Source organism: Gopherus flavomarginatus, chromosome 4, assembly GCF_025201925.1.
Source record: "Gopherus flavomarginatus isolate rGopFla2 chromosome 4, rGopFla2.mat.asm, whole genome shotgun sequence".
Classification (NCBI taxonomy): Eukaryota; Metazoa; Chordata; order Testudines; family Testudinidae; genus Gopherus; species Gopherus flavomarginatus.
Genome location: NC_066620.1, coordinates 10,298,842 through 10,322,896, shown reverse-complemented (window position 1 = coordinate 10,322,896; position 24,055 = coordinate 10,298,842). Strand labels below are relative to the sequence as shown.

The 24,055-nt window shown below is 41.6% G+C and overlaps 1 protein-coding gene across 4 annotated transcripts in view; it reads right to left on the bottom strand.

The window, feature by feature from the left end:
- PLCB4 (phospholipase C beta 4) overlaps nt 1–24,055 on the bottom strand; it is a 205,931-nt gene that overhangs the window by 117,744 nt on the left and 64,132 nt on the right. For all 4 annotated transcript variants that reach the window (XM_050952026.1, XM_050952028.1, XM_050952029.1 and 1 more), the window contains 4 exons: nt 16,701–16,801; nt 9,886–9,966; nt 9,506–9,565; nt 7,990–8,133 (listed from right to left, as the gene is read on the bottom strand). In XM_050952026.1, the coding sequence (XP_050807983.1) occupies nt 7,990–8,133; nt 9,506–9,565; nt 9,886–9,966; nt 16,701–16,784 (369 nt within the window). In that variant the 5' untranslated portion in view covers nt 16,785–16,801. The remainder of the gene's footprint in view (nt 1–7,989; nt 8,134–9,505; nt 9,566–9,885; nt 9,967–16,700; nt 16,802–24,055) is intronic.

Here is a 24,055-nt window from a genome sequence, read left to right as displayed (position 1 = left end):
TCAACCACAGCAAAGAGTTTCTGTACGTTGCTACTGAGGCTGTGCTTTACGCTAAAAGAAAGCTCAGGGGCTTGTTTCCCCCACTTCCAGTATTTCCTCTACAAAGTCCCAACTAGCATGAATGTTCCATGTGGCAAGCAGTCCGATGAACCCAGATTGCTTCCACTCATTAACAGAGTGTTTCTCGCTGTGAGGAGTTTTCCAAACACATGAAAGATAAATCCAACTGGATCTACATCAGTTTGGCTGCTTCTGTGGGAACAGTGTCAAGAATGAGACCAAAAAACCTGATACATTTGTCGAGTTTCATACAGTGTGATGAGCCCTTATCCATTGTGGCTTGCAAAAACCAGCAGGGAGGTTTTGGGGCCACTGAAAGTCCTGCAGCGACACTTCCAAAAGGAACATAAAAGAGTGAGAGAGAAACAAACAACAACAAAAAAAAGACACAGCAAAGATCCTGGATGCCTTTTTCAATGTACAATGTAAAGGTTGTCCAGTAAGTGAAAATTAAGATACTGACATATCCCATGAACATGGTACTAACATATCCCTACGGGATTGGTGATGAAGCAGCATTACACAGCTCCCTGAAGGAGGGAGCAACAGTTTTGTATTGAGCTCTTGTGATTCTCTGGGAAGGTTTACTTACCACCTCAGCTAGATACCATAAGCCACATTCCAAAATACAGGAAACTGAACAGAAAATAAAGTAATCAAACTGTGATGAACACAAGAACAAAGAATAATAATAAAACATTGTGCTTCTGTAATGCCTTCCATCCGAGGAACTCAAGGCTTTGCAAACACTCTTGCATGGTGGGCGGGTATTATTATCATCCTCATTTTACAGATAGGAGAAGCTGAGGCACAGAGAAATTAAGTGACTTCACCAAGCTCCCATAGGAAGTCTGTGGCAGAGCTGGGAAGAAACTGTATAACTTCTAACTTCCAGTCTTGTGCTCTAGCTATAAGATACCAGCCGACTAAATGTGTCAACAATATTTAACCAGCTTGCTTGAAAGGTTAGAAACCTTGATTCTTCTTTGAATGCAAGCTTCCAATATAAAATAGGAATATGGCCCTAATCCTGAAAACACTTAAACATGTGCCTAACTTCAAGTGCATGAGTAACCCCATCGAAATCAATAGTTTCTGGATATACAATAATTTCAAAGTGTTTGCAGGAATGAGGCCTAAATCACTAATGATTATTTCTTTGACAAGGAACAAAGAATCAGCAAATTTCCAGAATTCTTTCCAGATACGTTTCGCAGTTTTCCCAAGGTAGTTTAGATTTAGAATGCACATGCATGTAAAACAAGAGAAAACAAACACAGGTACAGAGAAGTTCTGTATTTGTCTTTATAAGGGCTCTGCTGCTGTTTCCAATGTCTCTGGCTGTACTTGCAACCTTCCTGCTTTGATACACATCAAATTATTATTAAAATGGAAGCCCCTGGTATTACAGGGAGATCATTTTCTCGAACCAGACTACATCTCTGCTACACTGAAAAGCAGATCCTCTCTCTAATATGCTCTGTGTGGAAAAACAGTGTAGCAGCCTCTGCTTTCTGATCATCAGCATTTACAGCATTTCTTTCTTCCATAAGTGCATTAACCAGATAGTAATAAAAGTTAATGTGCAATATAACATCCATAACAATTGTTAAAACACCGGCCACTAAAAAGTTTATAATTATGTTGCAAACAGGCATGAGTTGTGACTGCTATTAAATGCTGTTGATTGTGAAACTGACCCTATCTGCTCTGTGATCAGCGATTTGCACTGAGGTTTTGCAGGGTTGGCGGCCTGATGTAGCATCTTCTTGAAAATGCTCTATCTATTACATGAATCTATACAAATTTACAAGGCAATATTCATAACCTTTTAGAACCCAATTAAAATTAAAATTGCTGCTCCTAGCTAGTCAAAATAGTTTCTGATAAATTAACTCCCGATCTCTATTCCACAGTTATACTGAGTGGGATTAAATTGTGAAAAATCAACGAAATAAATACAAATGAGACCAATGGAATTTGCCACCTTACACCAAGGATGAATCAGTCCCATTATTTTTACCCATAGTAACACACGCCAAAGGGGACTGTCTTTTTGTTCTGGGGTTGTACAGTACCTAGCGCAGTCTATGGATAGGACCCCAAGTTGCTTCAGTAACACAAATGTAATAGCCAAGACGTCTGACACAGGAAGCACAGTAATAAAAAAAATCACTGAATTTACATATGAACTATTTGACAGAGAAAGTATTGCCTCAGTATTTTAGCTGATGTCTATTAGCAATTAATTCTTGTGACTCTCTCCTTAGCCATTAAGGTCACACACTGCCTTGTTTTCACTGCTAAAAAAAAGGAGCAAAGTAAAGTAGGCAAGATCCACCTCAGGCTGGGGTTTAGTACTGACACTGGTTTTACCAGATGGCAAACTAGGCAAAGTATTTTGTCTTCACCTAGGATAGCTCACACGGTCATTACCATGAGGTAAAATGCACCTTTTTTTTTTTTTTTTTTTTTTTTTTTAAGCAGTGAAGACAAGGCCTCAGTTGTCTCACAAATCTAGTGACCTATTCTTTAGAGCAGACTAAAAATAAAGAATCAGAATAAAATCATGTTTTGCTTTTATATGTAAATCTTTTGGGTTAGATTCCACACCACATCTCCAGGGTAGGGTTGCCAATTTTGGTTTGATGTATTCCTGGATGTTTCATCATGTGACATAATCTTTAACTAAAGATTAATTTTGAATTCCTGGAGACTCCAGGGCAATCCTGGGGTCTGGTGTTGTTTAACATCTTTATTGATGACCTGGATGTACGTATAGAAAGCACATTGACCAAGTTTACACATGACACAAAGATGGGGGAGTTGCCAATACTTTGGAGGATAGAGCTAAAATTCAGAGGGATTTTGATAAATTGGAGAACTGGGCTATAGATAACAAAATGAAATTCAACAAAGACAAAATGTAAGGTGCTACACTTACGGAAGAAAAACCAAATGCACAAATACAGAATGGGGGATAACTAGCTTGGCAGCAGCACTCCTGAGAAGGATCTGGGAGTTGTGGTGGGGTTCAACCTCAGCATGAGTCAGCAACGTGACGCTTGCAAAAAAAGCAAATGCTATTTAGGTTGCATTAACAGAGGCATAGCATGAAAGTCATAGGAGGTAATAGTACTGCTCTACATGGCACTGGTTACCTCTCAGCTGGAGTCCTGTGTCCAATTTTGGTCACCAATGTATAGGAAGGATGTAGAGAAACTGGAAAGGATCCAGAGGCGAGCAACAAACATGATCAAAGGGATGGAACACAAGCCATACAAGCAAAGGCTGAAGGAACTTGGTATGTTTAGTTTGGAAAAGAGGAGATTACTGGAGACGTGATAGCAGTCTTCAGATACTTGAAAGGCTGCCATAAAAAATTGGAAAAGTTGTTCTCTTTTCCCAGCGAGGGTAGGAAAAGAGGCAATCAGTTCAAACTACAGCAGAGCAAATTTAGATTAAATCTCAGGAAAAAATTCCTAACTGTAAGAACAGTAGGACAGTGGCACAGATGCCTTGGGAGGTTGCGGAAGCTCCTTCACTAGAGGTTTTCAAAAGGAGGCTGGATCGCCATCTGTCTTGGATCATTTAGACACAACAAACCCTGCATCTTGGCACAGGGTTAGACTAGAGGACCCTTTGGGTCTCTTCTAACCCTATGATCCTTAGACAGTTATTACCCTTTTTAATCCCATCCAAGAGATTCTCAAACAAGGCTTTTTCTTCCTTCTAAAGACTCTCTATAAAGAAGAGGAACAAGGGATATTGTTAAAACAAAAGACTCCCTTAATACTGTACATTGTGAATGCTTTAACTGTTTTTCCTTCTTTTTCTGTATCTTTAGTAAGAGAGTAAAAAGATTTTTAATAGTGTGTTTTCCATGCTAGTAAGCAGGCTGAGGATTCTGTATTCCATAACCTCAAACCTTGTTTAGCCGTTTAATGTTGTTCAGTGACAGGGTCATGTTAATACCCTGAACACTCTGGGCCCCTTTATTCCATCAAAAATAACATAACAGTGCTCCCCTATTTCTCTGTTCCCCCATTCCCATCTCCCCCCATGCCAGGGGCTCTCTGTGTGCCCCCCACTTCCACCTTCCCCCTCTCCTACGGTCCCACAATCTCCTCCCACGCCTGGGGTTCTGCATAGGTCTATGTGACGAAGTGGGGGGTTTCTTGGGGTTTTCTGTGTTTTCCAGTGGTTTGCATGCACGGGGGTTGGGAGTCAGTGTCCCCGGGTGTTACTGGTTTAACAAGGTGAGGGGAGAGGGAATTTGTTGTTACAGAGAACTGGAGAGGGACTCGGGACCCCAGCCGATGACCTGGAGGATAAAGACCCCAGCAACTGGTGACCTGGTAACCCGGAGACCCAGCTCAGGAGACATAGCCGGTTCTGGCCAGTGGGAGGACAATGGGCTGCGGAGCAAGGACCCCGGTGACCTGACCACCCGGTTTCAGCCAGAGGGGCCAGAGGAGGGCTGAGAGGAGAGGAGACCCAGACCTTCCTGTTTACGACCCTGTTTACCTGGAGAGAAGACAATGGACAGAGGCAGGGCTTGGGGCTGGGGATTTCGGAGGCCCAGCTGGGAAGCAAGGGGGCCTGGGGCTGGAGAGGGGAAGCAGGCAGGGACCACCTGGATCCAGGGGAGACTGGGATATGCTGTGCTGAGAGATGCCAGGCCTGAGGCCCTGCGAGTTTCCTGTGCTGTGTTCAACTCTCAAACTCTCCTGTTTTATGCTGGCTGAGAGTAACTCTGGTCTAGAGAGCCGGGTTGCATCAACCCCTTCGGGGGTGAGGAGGCCCGGGGGGTCCAGAGCATGTGGACTCCCTGAGGGGGCCCACGGCGAGAGACAGACGTGCTAAAGCTCAGAGAGGTGCAGCTCCAGGAGGTGGAGGAGCCTGACCCTGAGAGAGTAGACCCCAAGAAGGGCTGTCTCACTGAAAGGGGCACCCCCCATGGACCGCCCGGGGCCACGAGTGGGCATGATCTGTGAGTCCGTGACAGTCTACATTCCCCCTATGGCCCTATTCCTTCCACTACTCATATATTTTTTTCTTTTTTCATTTCTTTCTCTTTCAGAGTGTTAATATTTTAGACTATACTGGAACTATGTGCAGAGCTAAGCTGGGGGAGAGGGATGGGCACTGTCAACTTGTTCTTTGATCTGCAGACAATCAGAAAGGCGGGTGAAGCTGCTGGTTCAGCTACTCAGATGCCAGGGGGTTCCATGTGTCACCCATTTCCCCCTTTCTGTTTTTCTGATTGTGATCAAAATCAAGAAGTTTCTGCCCACAAATGCCTAGAACATTCCCTAAATTTTGGAACTGACCAGATGTTGTGTTGGCTGTCATAACTTTTCAAACAGAAATCCGATTGAGTCGAGTGTTAGATCTGACTTCGCTTGGCCAGCAACATGCGGTATACTCAAAAAGCGTCACTGCTATGCTGGAAAGCATTAACTCTAGTTACATCTGTGCAATCTGACTTTCATAAGCGTGACTGATGACATTCTTGTGAGGTATGAAAAATTAGCCTAGTATTTTGTAACTGCATTTAAAGGGATATTGTAAACTTGAAATCTAGTCAACAAAAATGAGTTCAAGGTAGTTTCAAGTATTACATCCTCTTCCAAGGTTGTAATTTTATAAGCAGTTTTTCTACTTTAAAAAAAAATTCTCTCTCCTGTTGCTGTGCTAAAGACTCACACAAACAAGAGAAGAAATTGACTATCTGCACCGCATTTTTTTATTCTGTCTGTTTTAGGAAGAGGTGAAAAACTCCTCAGTTGAAAACACAAATACATGTAAGTTAGACGGAATCCAAACACCCAAAATGGAGTCTGACTTAAGATAGCGGAGATAAGACATGCTTATTATTGGAACACACATAACTGGTTCTTTACAGCCTAAACATGTCTTTGTCATGAGCCCTAAGCAAGGGGCAACAGATTATTTTGCTGCCCTTGAAGCAAACCAGATGGCAGATTGTGACCCGCCCCCCAAGAGTCACATATTTCCTTTCCAGATTTCCCATTGCTCTGAGGGGGAACTATCTTGTGCCAGATCTCTAGCTGTCATAGCAGACTCCTCTTGGTGGGGTCAGTGAAGCTACACTAACTGTTGCACTGGGGGAGGGAGGAGGAGGAGGAAAAGAGCATCCCCTGTCCCCAGCCCCTTCTATCCACCTGCAAAGAGGTGGGGAAGCAGCATCTTTATGGAATCTGTTTTCCCTAGGCACTGCACCTGTGGTATCAGCACCTGGCATGGGGGAGAACTCCACATCCCCTTGCTCCTCGGTGAGGCTGCACAATACAGGCCACAATGTAGCCTGTGGTGACTAAGAATTATTTTGCCTCTCATCTAGAAGGTAACACTTCCAGAAGCAGAACTATTCTGGGGCACTGGCTGAGGACAGAATTACAGAACCGAGAGTAAAGAGTCATCAAACCACTTTCTGCAGTGCCAGGTGGTGTTTTTGTCAAGTATTGACCAATTCTGAACCCGATTTAGCTTATGACAACTTGGATCTCACAAGGCAGTGAGCACATTCAACTCCCTTTGAAGATACTGGCTCTCAACAGCTTCATGAGAACAACAGGCACAATTACTGAAAGCCCCCCACACACATCTGGAATGCCGAGACATAACCCTGGTCCCTTAGGGTATGTCTACATGATGGCTGGCCCAACCTGTGTCGCAGGTTCATTTATCATTGAGTAAATGTACCCTTAGCTTCCTAAACATGTGCTCCTGCCACTTCACTTCACTTCAGAAAAGGCAGCTTTCCTTTAGCTCACAAGTAGTATTAGGCCCATATACTCATCACATGCAAAAAGCCAATACACTACAACACTCCAAGAACTCCACTGGCTTGCCATGCTTTCAGATGCAGCCAAGGTTTTGGTTCAATTCTATAAAGTCCTACATGCTTTAGGGAATGACTGTTTTCAGGACTACCCCTCTCCTGAATCATCTTTGTTAACAATCTCTGGGTGTACACTTCTGGGGTAGCAGAGGGTCCAAAGCTGTAGAGCAAACTCTCAATAGGGGCCTGTCATGATTCATGGACAACCCAAGTGCAAAGCAAATCATGACTTTTTGGTCAGGCACCTGGATTGTCAATGAGCAAGCAGCTCATGGGCAACGAGATACCTGTGTTGATCAGTGCAGCCAGGTAAATTTATTGGGACACTACATTTCATCTGTATAATGTGTCCAGATATTGTGGCAATGGGTGTAGGAAGTACATTTTACAACATATAATTAAACAAATGTATGGATCTCTCTCTTTCCTCAAACCAAGGAGACCAAAACACCTTGACCAAATCAAAAGATGGCTAACCAGTGTGTCTACAAAATATTCTAGATTACAGGGAGAAATGGTTCTGCTAAGCATACAAGTGAATTCCTATAATAGCTCTTTTTTTTTTTTGCTCCCAAAATGTTTTCAGACCACGATTTTGGCAGGTTACTTCCCTGAATACTTTGATATCAGAGTCAACATGTGGAACGTACACCATAGTCAAACAGACTTAGTGTATCCATATTAGGTATACAAATAGGTCTACCATGGAGTTTATTCATGACACACAATGTTTAAGAGGGTGGTGGTGCCAAGCACTAAAAGTGAGGTGTTATATATTTATTGTGTGTCTTGCTGCATGATGGTTGCAATGAATGGTCAGGCTATGCTTTCTGTCTGTTAGGCTTCCAATAATAAAAAGGAAAGAGGAAGGAGAAAACCAAGGGATTTAAGGTAAGTCTAGACAGAAAACACAGGTGTGATTGCACCTCAGGTAGATACATCTGAGCTACCTTTATTCTAGCTAGCTCACATACCAGCAGTAATAAATTTGTGGCAGTTTGTGCTTCAATGCAGGCTATACATTTTCCCCCGCACCCAGGCACTGTTTAACTGTGGAATACCTTTGCTACTTCTGCATTTTCTGCTACCATGTACGTGAAGCTGATGTTCACCAGATCTGTGCCACTGCAGACGCACACTATCCGCCCTTCCAGCTCATTTTCTGCATTTCCCACAGTCTCAAGAGCAGCTAGTATTTTGGGATCCTGTTAAATGGAACCAACGCTTTGTTAAATGAACAGTATAAAGATTAAGTTAAAAACACATCTCAGGTTCACATGCATTAAGACTGTAAATATTTCCCAGTCACTTTAAATGAGTTCTTTCATTTAGAATCTATGGGCTTGGTTGGGAAAAAATCTAATTTAATAATCACTAAATGTGGCTGAATCATAAAAGCAGAGAGATAATTGCAGTATTTTAAATACATTTCAGAAAATTACATACATTACCTCCACAGAGAAGGGAAATGGAAAGCTTTTAAGGACTGGCAATAGTTTATGGAAATTCTTAACTCTAGCTAAATAAATTATTCCAATCCAAATCAGTAGTGACCAAAAGTGATTATTTGCATGGAATGAGTGGGTGATTTCTATCCATTTCTTAGCAGCACATCTGGTGCTCTTCGGTAACTTTACTTGCAGGCAAGAGCCAGAGATTTAATAAGCCCAGAGACTGAACTATTCATAGAAATTGGGAATATTTTGAAGCATATTTGAAGTTTGAAGCATATTCGTGGGGCATCATGGGAAAGTCTGCACTGCCTTAGCCCATGACCTACTTTGTTGGCTGAAGATTTCAGCCTATTACCTTGCAAGAGAACTAACTCCGCTAAAAAAAATATAAAGCTAGGATTAAAGTGAAAAATCTATGATTTTTAAGTAGAACCACACTCTGATTGAAGCTTTTGTATTCGACATCACTGGACAACTAGACAGCAAAACTCTTAGAGAGACACTGTGAAGTAATTATGCCCAAACTTCATCTCAGAAAGATGTCCAATTTCCAAATGCATTTTAAAAAGAAATCTATATTAGAAAATATTTTAAAAGCTATGATCTCTGTAGAACCCTCAGGTGGTCCCTCTGCAAATTGCCTTTGAAACAGCAGTTAATAATCACAAGTCCCAGAGCTGGCCTGAAATAACTGATAATTTAAGTGTCTAAAACAAGGAAGCAAACACAAATTTCTAATTTCTATGTCAATGAAACATAGAAACACATCTTGAATGACCAAGGGAAAAAATTAAACCAGAAAATACTTTCAACCTCCTAAAATGATGATATAATAGTTCAAAAAATAATTTAAAAACTCTTGACAGGATCCTTTTAATAGTGAGTGCCCAGATTTCACAGCCTCTTGGAAGGTCAGCACTGACATGTCATTACCATATTACAAATCCTTGACACTGAAATAAAATAAAACCACTTAATCTTAAAGTTAAATGTTTTAGGTTATGATTTTACAAGCAAAGTTGTGCTGGCATTATTTTGTAACAAGTTGCACTGTAGTCCCCACCTCACCTTCAGCTTAAACACTCTTTGTTTAAAAGAACAGTATAAACTAATTACAGAGTACCTTTGGTACAGCCCCAAGACGAATACTGTTGATCAGGGAGCATTCTAATACCTGTCCTTCCTGGAACAGCAAGAGAAAGCATGTTAGCGTCTGGCGAAACACAGTGCAGATCCAAATAGGAAGTGAAGTAAAAATAAACAATGAGTCTTAAATGCAATTGCAGTTAATTAACACAAAACAGTGTATTTTCTTTTCATGTCTGTTAATAACCTGTCAAGAATTTCACTTATGTAACTTCTAAAAACACAGGAGTTAAGCTATCTCACTGTAAATAATTACAAAGCCACATGTAATTTTTAGTGATTAAAAATTAGCCAGGAAACAAACCAAGTGCAACAACATAGGCAGATAGTGATGTTCATGGTACAACAGTACTGTACCTTTCCTTCACTTTTCCATCTTAGGAAAAAACCAAATTCATCCACTTGAAAGAGACAGTTTGGTTCGAAGACAAAGGACTCCTGTTGAAAGAGAAATATAACAAAATATTTTGGTGATGTTGACAAATACTGTCAGGCATTAATTTGCTGCTCAAACTTAAAGATTTTTCACCTTTTCCCCAACAGCTTTGCATTTCCCAAGCATTCAAAAATCATGAGTCACTGCAGAAATCATGAGATTTTTTTAAAAATCTCATGATTTTTAAGCCTAATAAATATTAGAACTTTTTTTTATTTGACTTCTGGTTTTTAAGACATTACAGCAGACTCAGTTCTCATCTTTAGGCCTTTTCCACAGCCACAAGTGCTAGAAACTTCTCTTTCTAAATGAAAGCTGATTTTCTCACCTAATCACAGGCTTCCAAAAAGAACCTCACCAAATATTGTGAGGCTTGCAAGAATTGGCAGCACTGCTTGGGGTCAAACCACCACATTTTGCAATATATTGCAGAGTGCTAGTCTGGCAGAGGAGATTAGTATATAAAGCAGTTCGGAAGGAGTGGAAACCGACACCGATTAGATTTAAAAAAAAACAAAAACCAATCAGGTCAGCCTTACTAAAAAAAACACAAAAAGTGCATGCCCACCCCCAAACTATTTTAATGTCAGAGGTGAAACTAAAAGGTAAGGAAACATCCCACTGTTCCAAATCAGTCACTTTTAAAGGGAACAAAAAGCCCAACCCTGGCCAATCTTTTTTTAATTAAAAAAGATTATGTTATAACAAACAGCGAGCACGTGTGCAGGGAGCAGTGATGCTGTGAGTGACGGAGGGAAGCACTTTATTTTGTGTGTAAAGGAAAGGACTACAGTTTGGTTTTGAAAATGGCCTGTCCTCTCCAACACAGGACAGCCAGGACAGCAAGCCCATGCAGACACCCGGGGCCATTTTCCACACAAAAGGATCATGTGGACAGGAGGATTTTTAACTCCTCCAACTCAGTTAGCACCATCCCACAAGCCCTCCATGCAAGGAGCACCCATTTACGTTAATAAGAGTTTTGCTGCAGGATGGGCCACAAAGAAGCCAGATCTACCTACTACTTCTCTCCCTTGACCCAGAACACATTCAGCATTGAAGAGCATCTGCCTCTTAAATAATAGCACAAAGCACATACAGCACTTTTCAGCTTCAAAGCACTTGCGAATATTAATTACTGCAGCACCACTGTGAGGTAGGAAACAATTATCTTCATTTTACAGATAGGGAAACAGAGAGAAGGGTTAGAATTTGCCATAGATTCAGGGACAGAGTCAGGGTTGGATATCAGGTGCTTCCTGGGCCCTCTCCTATATCCAGGCTGCTAGACCACACCTCACCGCTTACTGCCTTTTACTTAATCCTTGCACTTCATAAAATGTACCGGATGCATGGGTATCCCTGTAAAGCTGCATATATCAAAACTGCAGCTAGCGACCTGCTAAAGGGAAAGCCTTTAAAAATCTGCAGGGAATAGAGCAGTGGTTCTCAACCATTTTGGGTTCAGGGCAGGACCCATTTGTAAATGTTTATAGCCTGTCATGACCCAGTAAATAGTCTGGGGGTGGAGGCCCTGGGGTGGTTTTGGTCTGATCCTGCCCCCTGGAGAGGTTGAATCCTGTCCGGCACTCACCTCATAGTGGAAGCTCCTGTGCTGTGGGGCTGCTGGGCTGGGTTCTCTGTGCCGGGAGTTGCGACTTCCAGAGTTACAGCGTCACTCAGGTTTGGGTCCGTACCCAATTGGACCAAATTTGCGTGAGTGGAGTTGTGACGTGGCTCATGGGGTTGCAGTGTCACTCACTCGGCTTTGTCTTACCTGGACTCCCGTCATCATGATGGCTGGGCGAAACCTGAGTGGCGCTGGGGCCCCAGAGGTTGCAGTACCTGGAGCAGGGAGGTGAGCCCAGCCAGCCGCATGGGACAGGAGCTGCCACGCAACCCTTTGAAACATTCTGACGACGCAATTTTGGGTCTCGACTCAGGTTGAAAAACCCTGAAATAGAGGATCTCCTCAATAAGCAAGGTCAACGCAAATAAAATGAGGAAATTTTTCACTGCTTGTTGGATCCCCATGTGACTAAAAGCACTCAGTATAAAAATAACTTTTCCTACGAAGATGGCCACATGAACTGCCCTCAGTCCAACGTCCACTACTTAGCATGCACTGGTTCCACTAACTAATTGCTTCGGCAGTTTTTCTCCTAATACAGTGAGGGAAACATCAGCAACCACAAATTCTAGACGTTACACAGTCCAATACCATTGCTAACCTTTGACCATCAGCCTTCTTCACTAAGATATTCCCATTCTAAAGAAAAAGCCTTTCAATATTCAGGTGTGGTACTGCCTGGCCCAAAGAGAAAGGAAGCATATCCCACGTGGCCTCTAATTCCTCTCGCTGATGTTTACTTCTAGCACAGCAATCCAGACTTCGTCCGAGACCTTCTAGTCCGTCAGTGAAATTACATTTTGTGAACATCACTTCCTTGGGAGGCAGTGTGGTCTAGTAGTTAGGACACTGCACTCAGACTCAGGAGCTACGTCCCATTTGCAGCTCTGCCGCTGACCTTCTATGTAATCCTGGACCAGCTACCCCACTGGGTCTCTGTTGCGCATCTCTGCTTTGCTTGTTTAGGCTGGAAGTTCAATGTAGAATTTCAATGACAGCTGGGTGCCTAAACCCCTTAGGCTCTTTTGAAAATCCCAAATTAAGATTATAAATCCTTCGCAGGAGGGCTCTTGCTATGGGTATGTACAATGCCTAGCACAAACCTGGTTAGGATATCTAGGCATTACTGTAATTCTAGTAAATTAATAATAATATCTCAACCAACAACAAACTTGATGATATCATCAAAGAGGCTTGGCTACCAAGCAGATAAGCTTACAAGTGTTCTGGGGCAAAACTGGGTAAATTTACCACTCAGTACTTACAGCAAACAATAAGGATACAGAAAACCACATGTTTTCTGCTTCAAATAAGGCAGGTAGGACCTCCTATTAGCAGTCAGTGTAAAAAGAAGTGCACACGACTCAAAACACAATGAATACAGCACAGCACAGCACTTAATAAAATCTGATTTATGCATACAGTGGCAAGGCCTAATTCCATTCCCAAATGTCAAAATTGATTAGGTAGCTGAAATTACTAGCAGTTAAAGTAAGGCTCAGTCCTTTTCTCATCCTTAAGAAACCTACTGCCTCTGAAGTTTGTTTGATGTTAAATGCTGTACCATTCCCTTGGTTAGTGCTGTAAAAATGCAGCCCTGGCCCTGGCCACTAAACAGAGGTGAACTTAAATATGCCACACAACTGGCACTGGTGCCTTTTATTTCAAGGTTGCTTTTGACTGGTGACTTCTTCCAAAATTCAGCTGCACTCAGCTACTTCTTACATCTTAGAATTATAGAAATGTAGGGCTGGAAGGGACATCAGATGCAGCCCCTGCACCGAGGCAGGAATCTTAGACCAGCGTTTCTCAACTGCAGCCACCCTGCCCGTATTTGGCCATCAGGGACTCTTCTTGCATCCACAGCTTTCTGGGCAGTGATGGGGGGGGCTGGCAAAGCAGCGGCCCCTCCCCAGGAGCCACCAGCAGTGGTTGGGCCCCACCCTCCTCTGGTGGGACACAAGCTGGAGGAGCAGGCAGTCAGTGAGTTCCCCACCTTCCCCAGGGCGGTGGGGTTGGGTTTCAGCCCTGGGGTGGCGGGTGGCAGGCTCAAGCCATGCGGCTTTGGGCTCTGTCCCCAGGCTCTGTCCCCTGAGTGTGGGGCTTTGGGGTCCATTCCCTCGCTGTCTGGTGGTGGGCTCTGGCCTGAGCTCAACCCCACCATCACCTCTGGTCCCCAATGCCTCCCCCAGTGCCCCATCACCCATGTCCCCACTGCCTCTGTACCCACCTCCCCATCCAGGGCTTAATTTGTCCCTGAGCTTGCCAGGGCAAGTAAGTCTGCTGTGAAAAGTGATATTAACAAACATACAAATATCACTTTTCACAGCAGACTTACTTATAGTTAGCAAGTCTTAAAAAAAAAAAAGAAAAGAAACAAGAAAAAAAAGACACGAACATTCAAAGCAACTTATCTGTGTTTCTATTCTGTTTAGATCCAGTAAAGAACAGAGATAACTGTACATTATTTTTATTATTGAGTCTGCAAAAAAAATTTTAAAACCCCATCATAGTGAAATTACAGTGATTTGAGAATGTACATGTGAATATTTATTTGTTTTTCCTAAAGTTAATTAAGTATTTTAGGAAAAATTGTCAGAGCAGCCACCAGCAAGAGTTGGTGGCCGCATTCTGAGGCCACCAAAAAATTTGTTGTGAGAACCTCTGCCTTAGACCATCCATGACAGGTATTTGACTAAGCTGCTCTTAAAAACCTCCCATGATGGGGTTTCCACAACCTCCCTTGGAAGCTTGTTCCAGAGCTTAACTACCTCTATAGTTATCTAATATTGAACCTAAAATTCCCTTGCTGCATATTAAGCCCATTACTACTTCTCGTACCTTCAGTGGACATGGAGAATAATTGATCATCGTCCTCTTTTAAACAGCCCTTAACAAATCTGATGACTGTTATCAGGTCCCCCTTCGTTCTTCTTTTCTCAAGACTAAACACGAACAGGTTTTTAACCCTTCCACGTAAGACAGGTTTTCTAAAGTTTTTATCACTTATGCTGCTCTCCTCTCGCCATTCTCCAATTTGCCCACAGCTTTCCTAAAGTGTGGCACTCAGAATTGGACACAGTTCTTCAGCTGAGGCCTCACCAATACCAAGTAGAGTGGGACAATTACCTCCCATGTCTTACATACGACATTCCTGTTAATACAGCCCTGAATTGTATTAGCCTTTTTCGCAACTGCATCACACTGAATATGGAATTGAGTCAACAATTTGTGATCCATTATAACCCACAGATCCTTTTCAGCAGTACTACCACTAGTTATCCTTATTTTGTAGTTGTGCATTTGATTTTTCCTTCCTAAGTGAAGTACTTTGAAGTGTCTTTACTAAATTTCATCTTGCGGAATTCCAACCAATTCTCCAATGTACCACGGTCATTTTGAATTCTAATCCTGTACTCCAAGTACTGCAACCTCTCTCAAGCTTGGTGTCATCCACATTTTGTATAAGTATACTCATTAGTCCATTATCCAAGTCATCAATGAAAATTCTGAATAGCACCGGACCTAGGACTGACCTCTATAGGACCCTACTGGATATGTCAGCCCAGTTTCATGGGGAACCACTTTGAGTGTGGTCTTTCAACTAATTGTGTACCCACCTTAGACCACATTTCCCTAGTTTGCTTATAAGAACGACGTGTGGGAGACAGTATCAAAAGTCTTACTATAATTAACATACATCATATCTACTGTTTCCTCCCTATCCCCTAGGCCAGAAATCCTGTCAAAGAAGGAAATTAGGTTAGTCTGGCATGATTTGTTCTTGACAAATCCAAGCTCACTATTCTTTATAACCATATTATCCTCTAGATACTTACAAACTGTTTAATCATTTATTCCAGTATGTTTCCAGGTATGAAAGTTAGGCTGACTGGCCTATAATTTCCCGTGAGCCACAAGTTGTAACTTGTACTTTGAAAATATCTGCCTGCCTTTAGAAGGGACAGAATAACCAACCCAGGACAGCAAGGAATCATTTACTTTATCTTGTACTGCACAAAAGAACAACAATGTTCATAATGGGGTGATCATTATTAAACATTCTTGAAAGCAAAACCACACATTCCATTGGATCAGCTGAGCCCAATTTTTTAGCATATGCTAAATCGTTCAAAAAAGCATTTGCAAAATGAAAAATAAAGAATTTAAGATCCTTCTTTCAAAGGGCAACATTTACCAAACATGTTTCATATTAGTTTACCTAATCCAGCACTGAAAGTGGGGGATAAGAAAGCTAGGTCTATCTTGGCAGGTGACTATGATACAAATACGTTTTGGTCATTTCAAGAGATTAAAGGAAAACATAATATCCCTGAAGGCATTACTCAAAATACTTTTAACTTAGAGATTTTCAGTCAAATAAAAAAAGATTAAAAACAAACCTTAGTAAAACTATTTTCATAGGTAAATTGATGTTGAATATAAGGCAAAGGTCTCTGCATTTTATTTTGGAAGCTTATATCAAATGTTATGTCCCACTTTCCTTTCCTTCAACAGACCTGCATTAAAGTGCGGCTGAAAGCAGGATCATATTAATCATATTCCAGATAAAGCATAGGTCGATTAAGTAAAGGAGATAAAACCACTCTTGATTTCAAATGGTGTCTTTGATTTACAGTGTAAATGTTTTGGTGATCTTCTATTTTTCCATACAGCATGTAGGTTCTTAGTCTATTTTCACAAGTAGGAGGACTCATTCCAAAAACAGTAAGTTTAAAAAAAGGACAGGGTTCACTTTTCTGGGGGAATGTACTTTGTGTACAATACTACGATGACTCCACAACAGAGAGCTGCATGTCTGTTACAGATAGAAAGGATTTAAATCAAAATGTTTCTCTTACTCGGGGATTATTTTCAAATCAGGGGATTAAATCAGTCATTACAAAATGTATTTTAAATGAGGTTTTTTGGTAGCAAGAAATTGTATCGTAACAAAGTGTTAATATTTCTTTTCTACCTTCATGCAGATTTTCTGTTTGAAACTTTTATTTATTTAACATCTTGGGAAAAAAATTCTTTTTAACTTTTGCAACATCTAGAAAAGAAAGGGAAAAGGAGAGGAACATTATTCAACTGGTCCCTTACCTCTTCGTATCTGTCAAACACAGCTCCACCTTGCATAAAGGAAGGGACTGACTTCTGCCAGTTAAATTCATAAGGTTTTGCCATGATTACGTGTGAAAAACCTGAAATGAAACGTAAAGAAACAGCCTAGTTCAGTTGGTGCTTTCTATAAGGAAGACTGCATGGACTGTTGGAGACAAACAGCTGGCTTTCCTTGCAGCAAAACATTTTATAAAAACACAACAGTGGGTTTGCATATTAAGAGTTTTCCTCACATAACATTATATTTTTATCAAAGATCTTCTACTTTTAAAATTAGTTTTTGACTGAAAAATGTTTTAAAGAGTGACTGAACATGACAATTATCCGAAAGACTAATGCAGATTTTATCATTAATAGGGCCCTACCAAATTCACGGTCATAAAAAACTGACTGTGAAATCTGGTCTCCCCCAGTGAAATCTGGTGTTAGATGTGCTTTTACCCTATACTATACAGATTTCACACAGGAGACCAATCTTTCTCAAACTGGGGATTTGCAGGGGAGTTGCAAGGTTATTTTAGGGGGTATTGCCACCCTTTCTTCTGCACTGCCTTCAGAGCTGGAGAGCGGCGGCTGTTGACAGGGCGCCCAGCTCTGAAGGCAGCACCCTGCCAGCAGCAGCGCAGAAGCAAGGGTGGCAATACTATACCATGTCACCCTTACTTATGCACTGCTGCCTTCAGAGATGGGCAGCAGGAAAGTGGCGGCTGCTGATTGAGGGTCCAGCCTGCAGGCAGCAGTACAGAAGTAAGGGTGGCAATACCATACCATGCCATCCTTACTACTGCACTGCTGCTGGCAGCAGCTCTGGCGTCAGAGCTGGGCTCCTGGCCAGCAGCCGCCACTCTCCAGCTGACCAGCTCTGATGGCAGCGGCGTCACTAGCAGCAGCGCAGAAGAAAGGGTAGCAGTACCACAACCCCCTCCCCACAATAACCTTGCAACCCACCCCACGACTCCTTTTTGCGGCAGGACCCCTACAATTACAACACCCTGAAATTTCAGATTTAAATAGCTGAAATCATGAAATGTACGATTTAAAAAAATCCTATGACTGTGAAATTGACCAAAATGGACCATGATTTTGGTAGGGCCCTAATCATTAATCAATTTAAATACCCGTTTAAATCAATGCAAGAGTTTAATTAGCTGCAGATTAACATACACCTAAGTAACATTCATTAGCACAGCTGGTAATATATGCAAGCATTTCACTGAAAGGTAAGTGCTATAGCAGAATCGCATACTAAAAGGCAAAATGTTTTTACATTTTTATTTGGGATTTTTTATTTCAAAAGCCATTTACTCGACACATAAAACTAGCTATTTTCAGCAATATTTTTATATGCATCTCATATTAGCTATATTTATATAAAATAGGCAGGTATATTATGCAGGTAATGATTTACAGAAGAGAATCTGTAGAGGAGTAGAGAGTATGGAAGGAGGTTTATCTACTACTGTGGATTTTTGTACAAGTTGAACCACACATGGACTAACAGCCACTATTAATTCAGGATCCAACTAAAATATCAGGGTACAAAGTCCATTTTAATTTAGACAATGTTTTTTGAAAACCAACATAGTATGAGCAGGATACTCTACCCGAACATGTCTTACTCATACTGCATCACTGTGCAAATAGTCCCATCACATACCATTTAACACCCTGTCAAATACTGAATTGACGGCATCTAATGTACAAATTGTTGTGTTCAATTTGGCGGTGACTTGTCGGCTTACAAGTGCACTCTGGGATGCACAATATCCTGATAGTTCCAGTAAACTGATGGGTGGGAAACTCTTGTATTAACAATAATGCATATTGAATTAGCATGGAAGGTTGGGAATCTCTCTGACTCAAGGGAATCAACAATTTAATTTTTTGAAACCATGTATTAGCATGGCTGCTTCCAGATTCAATCACGATATTTTATCCTATAAAAAACTACCACATATCTCATAGGTGAAAACTAGATTATTTTTCATTGTTTTTAAAGTCAATAAACCTGTGGGGTGGGATGTATTTAAAACCTTAGGGGCTGGACACTAATACTTTTATTCATGCTGCCCAGTATCCTGTTCTGTGAGAAGCTCCAGCCGATTTCAGTAGGACTGTTTGTCATCAGATACTACACGTTGTGAGGAAAAAATGGCAGAATCTGGCTGTTTGTCATTATCAAGGCTCCAATTTAAAATCCTGGGTCCAGACTGAGATTTAGGCACTGCGCTCAGCAAGGGCTGGTGTGTAAGCACCACCATCCCAGGAGTAATTCAGGAGGCACTGTGCTCAGACACGCCCAAGACAACACTCTTCCCACGCTTCCTTCTTGCTTCCAGGTGGTTGTAATATGCTGCTAGCCTATATCAGCAGTACACTGCTTCCAGGCCAAAACAGCCAGCGAACGTATAGTACAACCAAGGCTCTGCCAATGCCCTGCCCACTTTGCACATACCCGTTCCAGGCAGGAGGTGACCAAGTAGCCTTATTTATTCCTGCACAACCAGACGCAAGGTCCAGGCAGGTAACCCACTCTGGATGTGTGTGTAGATCAAAGTCTAAACTGAGCCTATATGATACAATTTTAGTCCTGATTCTGCACTCCTTACACAGATGAAACTCCTTCTGAGAGCCGGATGAGCCTTTCATGATTAAGGCTAACCTGTAATGGTAAGACTGTGACAAATGCAATCTGCCCTGAGTAAGTGGCAGTGCAAGTAGCCCAGACTCTGAGAGGCACAAGGAGGTAATATTTCCTATGTCTGGGCTGGCTCAACTGCACACTGGCAGCCACTGTCAGGGGAGGAGAGTCAATGCCCAGGTCACACACTTGCCAATCTATTATCCACTCTTTTGCATGGGGGATGGCGTAGTGCCCCATGGAGACTGTCCTTCCATCCACACGATGGGCTCAAGAGGGGTTCCCCTTTTCCCTAATGGAGCACACTGGGAAAGCAATGATCTTGCCTAAATGAGCATAGTGAGACGCTTACGTAAGACTCGGGAGAAGTCTTACTATAGACTGTGTAATCAGTATTATGGAAAACACCTTTGCAGTGTTTGTGCATTACCGAATTCTAAATAGCAGACTAATACACTGTCAGCCAGAATTAGAACACGGCTTCCATTAGACAGAAAGAATGCTCTGAATTTTAACTTTTATTTGATTTTATCTTTAACTTCAGAACAGACATAAGTGTTCCCAAAACGAAGGACTGATATCTTCTCGCTTGCTCTTATCATAAAATTTCCTAACAAAAGAACAAATGGCCTCAAATGGCACCATTAGGAGACTTTGCCAGAGATTGTTTTCAAGAACAGATACTTCTGATACATTTTCCATTTTAAAAAATTGCCTTATTATGGGGGGGGAAACAACCCTGCATTTTTATGCTATTAGTCTTACCACCTCCTGCCTTTTGTCAAACAGTCCTTGATATATACATCAAAATACACAGATCAACAGCCTACATGAAACCAACCAGACCTTCTGAATATGTGAGTTCCATTTATGTACTTTTACTATCAGAAATATAACTGGACAGTGATATATAACATAATTAACGTTAATTCTCTGCTTCAGCTGAAAATGCTTCCATTTGCACTAATGCACAAAACAGTATTCTCTATATTCTCCAGTAAAAAGAATTAGTGGCTATAAATAATATTATTGTTTCTTCTCAAGAAGAGAAGACAAAAGGACAGGCTTGTGAATAAAGCACAGGGCCAGGTGGTGGGGTACAGGGATTCTACTTGTGCTCTTCCACAAGCGTCTTCCATAACCCCGTGCAAGTCGTTTAATCTCTCTGTGCACTTAGTATACCACTCCACAGTGGGAATGATGCGTACCTCGTGGGGCTGTACAAGATTTTGAGATCCTTGCACGAAAGCCACCATAGTAGTATTATTTCCTTATTATTATTTAAAATTACATTTAAAATTTCAGCCTCTCCCCAGTTATGATTAAGGGGGTGCTGTCTTTTTCGTCACTCTCGGAAAATTTCAAGTTATAGATCCCTGTCACAGTTCAGGGTGACAGCACTGTATAATCCCTCCGTGATCCACCAAGGGCATCTAACTTTAAGCTCTCAGCTCCTCAGCCATCACCTCTCTTGGGCAGAGACATGTCTCCCTCTCCATCCTGACCAGGGTTTTTCCAGATTGCACAATTTCCTGTCTACACTGTGATATCCCAGCAAGCTAGATTGCCTAAACAGGCCTGGCATCTGCACTTTGCTTACTCTTTGAAGGCTATGAATAACAATTGCCAGCAGTAATAAGTTATCACACAGCTCTTTTTAAGTAAGTATATTCATTCTTAAAGTGAAAGCATTACACAGAAAACATTAAAAACAATGCAAGTTCCTATACCTGTGCTAAAAGCTTATCTAAAGGTCACCGATCAGTATTATGGGGCCTCAGCAAAGTCCTTCCAAGCATTCCCAGGAAGAACTGCCTTCTCCAACCTTGGACAGAGGCTCCCTGTCCATTTGCAGGATTAGAAAGAATCATGGAAGTGTAGGACTGGAAGAGTCATTTAGTCCAGTCCCCTGCACTCAAGGCAGGACTACATAATAACTACACCATTCCTGACAGTTGTTTGTCTAACCCATTCTTAAAAACCTCCAAATGATGAAGGTTTCACAACTGCCATAGGCAATTTGTTCCAGTGCTTAACCACCCTGACAGGAAGGTTTTCCTAACATCCAACCTAAATCTCCCTTGCCGCAATTTAAGCCCATTGCTTTTTGGCCTATCCTCAGAAGTTAAGAACAATTTTACACCCTGCTCCTTGTAACAACCTTTCATGTACTTGAAAACTGTTATGTCCCCTTCAGTCTTCTCTTTCCAGACTCAACAAACCCAATTTTTTTTCTATTTTTCCTTATAGGACATGTTTTCTAAACCTTTAGTCATTTTTGTTGCTCTCCTCTGGACTTTCTCCAATTCGTCCACATTTCAGAAAAGATGTGATGCCCAGAACTGTACACAATACTTCAGCTGAGGGCTAATCAGTGTCGAATAGAGCGGATTACCTCTCGTGTCTTGCTTATAACACTCCTGCTAATACATCCCAGAATGCTTGATTATTTTGCAACAGCGTTACACTGTTGATTCATATTTAGCTTGTGATCCACTAACCCCACATCCCTTTCCACAGTACTCCTTCTTAGGCTATCAGTTCCCATTTTGTATGTGTGCAACTGATTGTTCCTTCCTAAGTGGAGTACTTTGCATTTCTCCTTGTTGAATTTCATCCTATTTACTTCATATTATTTTTCCAGTTTGTCCAAATCATTTTGAATTTTAATCCTATCCTCCAAAGCACTTGCAACCCCTTCCAGCTTGGTATGTCTGCAAATTTTATAAGTGTGTACTCTCTATGCCATTATCCAAATCATTGATGCAGACACTGAACAGAACCATGCCCCGCACTGAGCCCTGAGGGACCCCATTCGATATGGCCTTTCAGTTTGACTGTGAACAGTTTTCCAACCAGTTATGCACCCACGTTATAGTAGCTCCATCTAAGTTATATCTCCATAGTTTGTTTATGAGAAGGTCAGGAGAGACAGTATCAAAAGTTTTACTAGAGTCAAGATATACCACACCTACCACTTCTCCCGCATCCACAAGGTTTGTTACCCTGTCAAACAAGGCTATTACATGCATTTGAGGAAGTGGGTATTCACCCACGAAAGCTCATGCTCCAAAACGTCTGTTAGTCTATAAAGTGCCACAGGATTCTTTAAGGCTATTACGTTGGTCTGACATTTCTTCTTGACAAATCTATGCTGACTGTTACTTATCACTTTATTATCTTCAGAAGGTCAAATCATTTTAAACTCAAGCTATTTATCCAAAAGTCCTTTCTTTGCTGGCCTCTAGAGACTCCAGTTTGAACGAGTAAATGCCAGACTGTCAAGGTGGTGATACTTCCCCAGCTGGAGGTGTTACAAGCTCTGTGAATTTGTCTAATGCCCCTCCTCACTGTTCTTAGTTCTTGGAGGGGTTGTGGTCATTGTCCTCCATGGAATTACATATACAGCGGCCTACAATACTGCATCACACCAATGATCCGTCTAGCCCAGTATCCTGTCTTCCAACAGTGGCCAATACAGGATGCTTCAAAGGGAATGAAAAGAACAGGGCGATCATCAAATGATCAATCCCCCATTATCCAGTCCTGGCATCTGGCAACCAGAGGCTTACGGAAACCCATAGCATGGGCCTGCATCCCTGACCATCTTGGCTAATAGCCACAGATGGTCTGTCCTCCATGAACTTTTGAATCCAATAATATTTTTGGCCTTCACAACATCTGCAGGCAACAAGTTCCACAGGTTGACTGTGCGTTGTGTGAAGTACTTCTTCATGTTTGTTTTAAACCTGCTGCCTATTAATTTCACTGGGTTGCCCTTCTCTGTACCTCTTCCATTTCTAATATATCTTTTTTTGAGACAGGGTGACCAGGACTGCATGCAATATTCAAGCTGTGGGCATACTATAGTTTATAGTGGCAATATGATATTTATTGTCTTATTATCTACCCCATTCCTAACATTCACTTAGTGTTTTTGACTGCTGCTGCACACTGAGCAAATGTTTTCAGAGAACATCCACATGATGCCAAGACCACTGAGTGGTAACAGCTAATTTAGACCCCATCATTTTGTATGTATAGTTGGGATTATGCTTTCCAATGTGCGTTACTTTGCATTTATCAACATTTAAATTTATCTATCATTTTGATGCCCAAAGACAACACGGGTGAGGTAATATCTTGCATATACTTGTGTATGTGTGTGTGTATAAATATATGTATATTCATATGTTACCCAGTTTTGTGAGATCCCTTTGTAATTCTTTGCAGTCTGCTTTTATCTTGAGTAATTTTGTATCACCTCCAAACTCTGCCACTTCACTGTTTACCCCTTTTTCAAGCTCATTTATGAATATGTTGAACAGCTCTGGTATCAATAGAGATCCCTGGGAGACATCATTATTTACCTCTCTTCATTCGGAAAACTGATCATTTATTCCTATCCTCCTCCCACTCCCCGCTTTTAACCAGTTACTAATCCATGAGAGGACCTTCCCTCATATCCCTTGGCTGCTTACGAGCCTTTGGTGAGGGAGATTATCAAAGACGTTTTGAAAGTCCAAGTACACTATATCCATTGGATCACCCTTGTCCACATGGTTGTTGATCCCTTCAAAAATGATACTAGATTGGTGAGACACGACTCCCCTTTACAAAAGCCCTGTTGACACTTCCGCAACAAATCACGTTCATCTATGTCTGATCATTCTGTTATTTACTATAGTTTCAA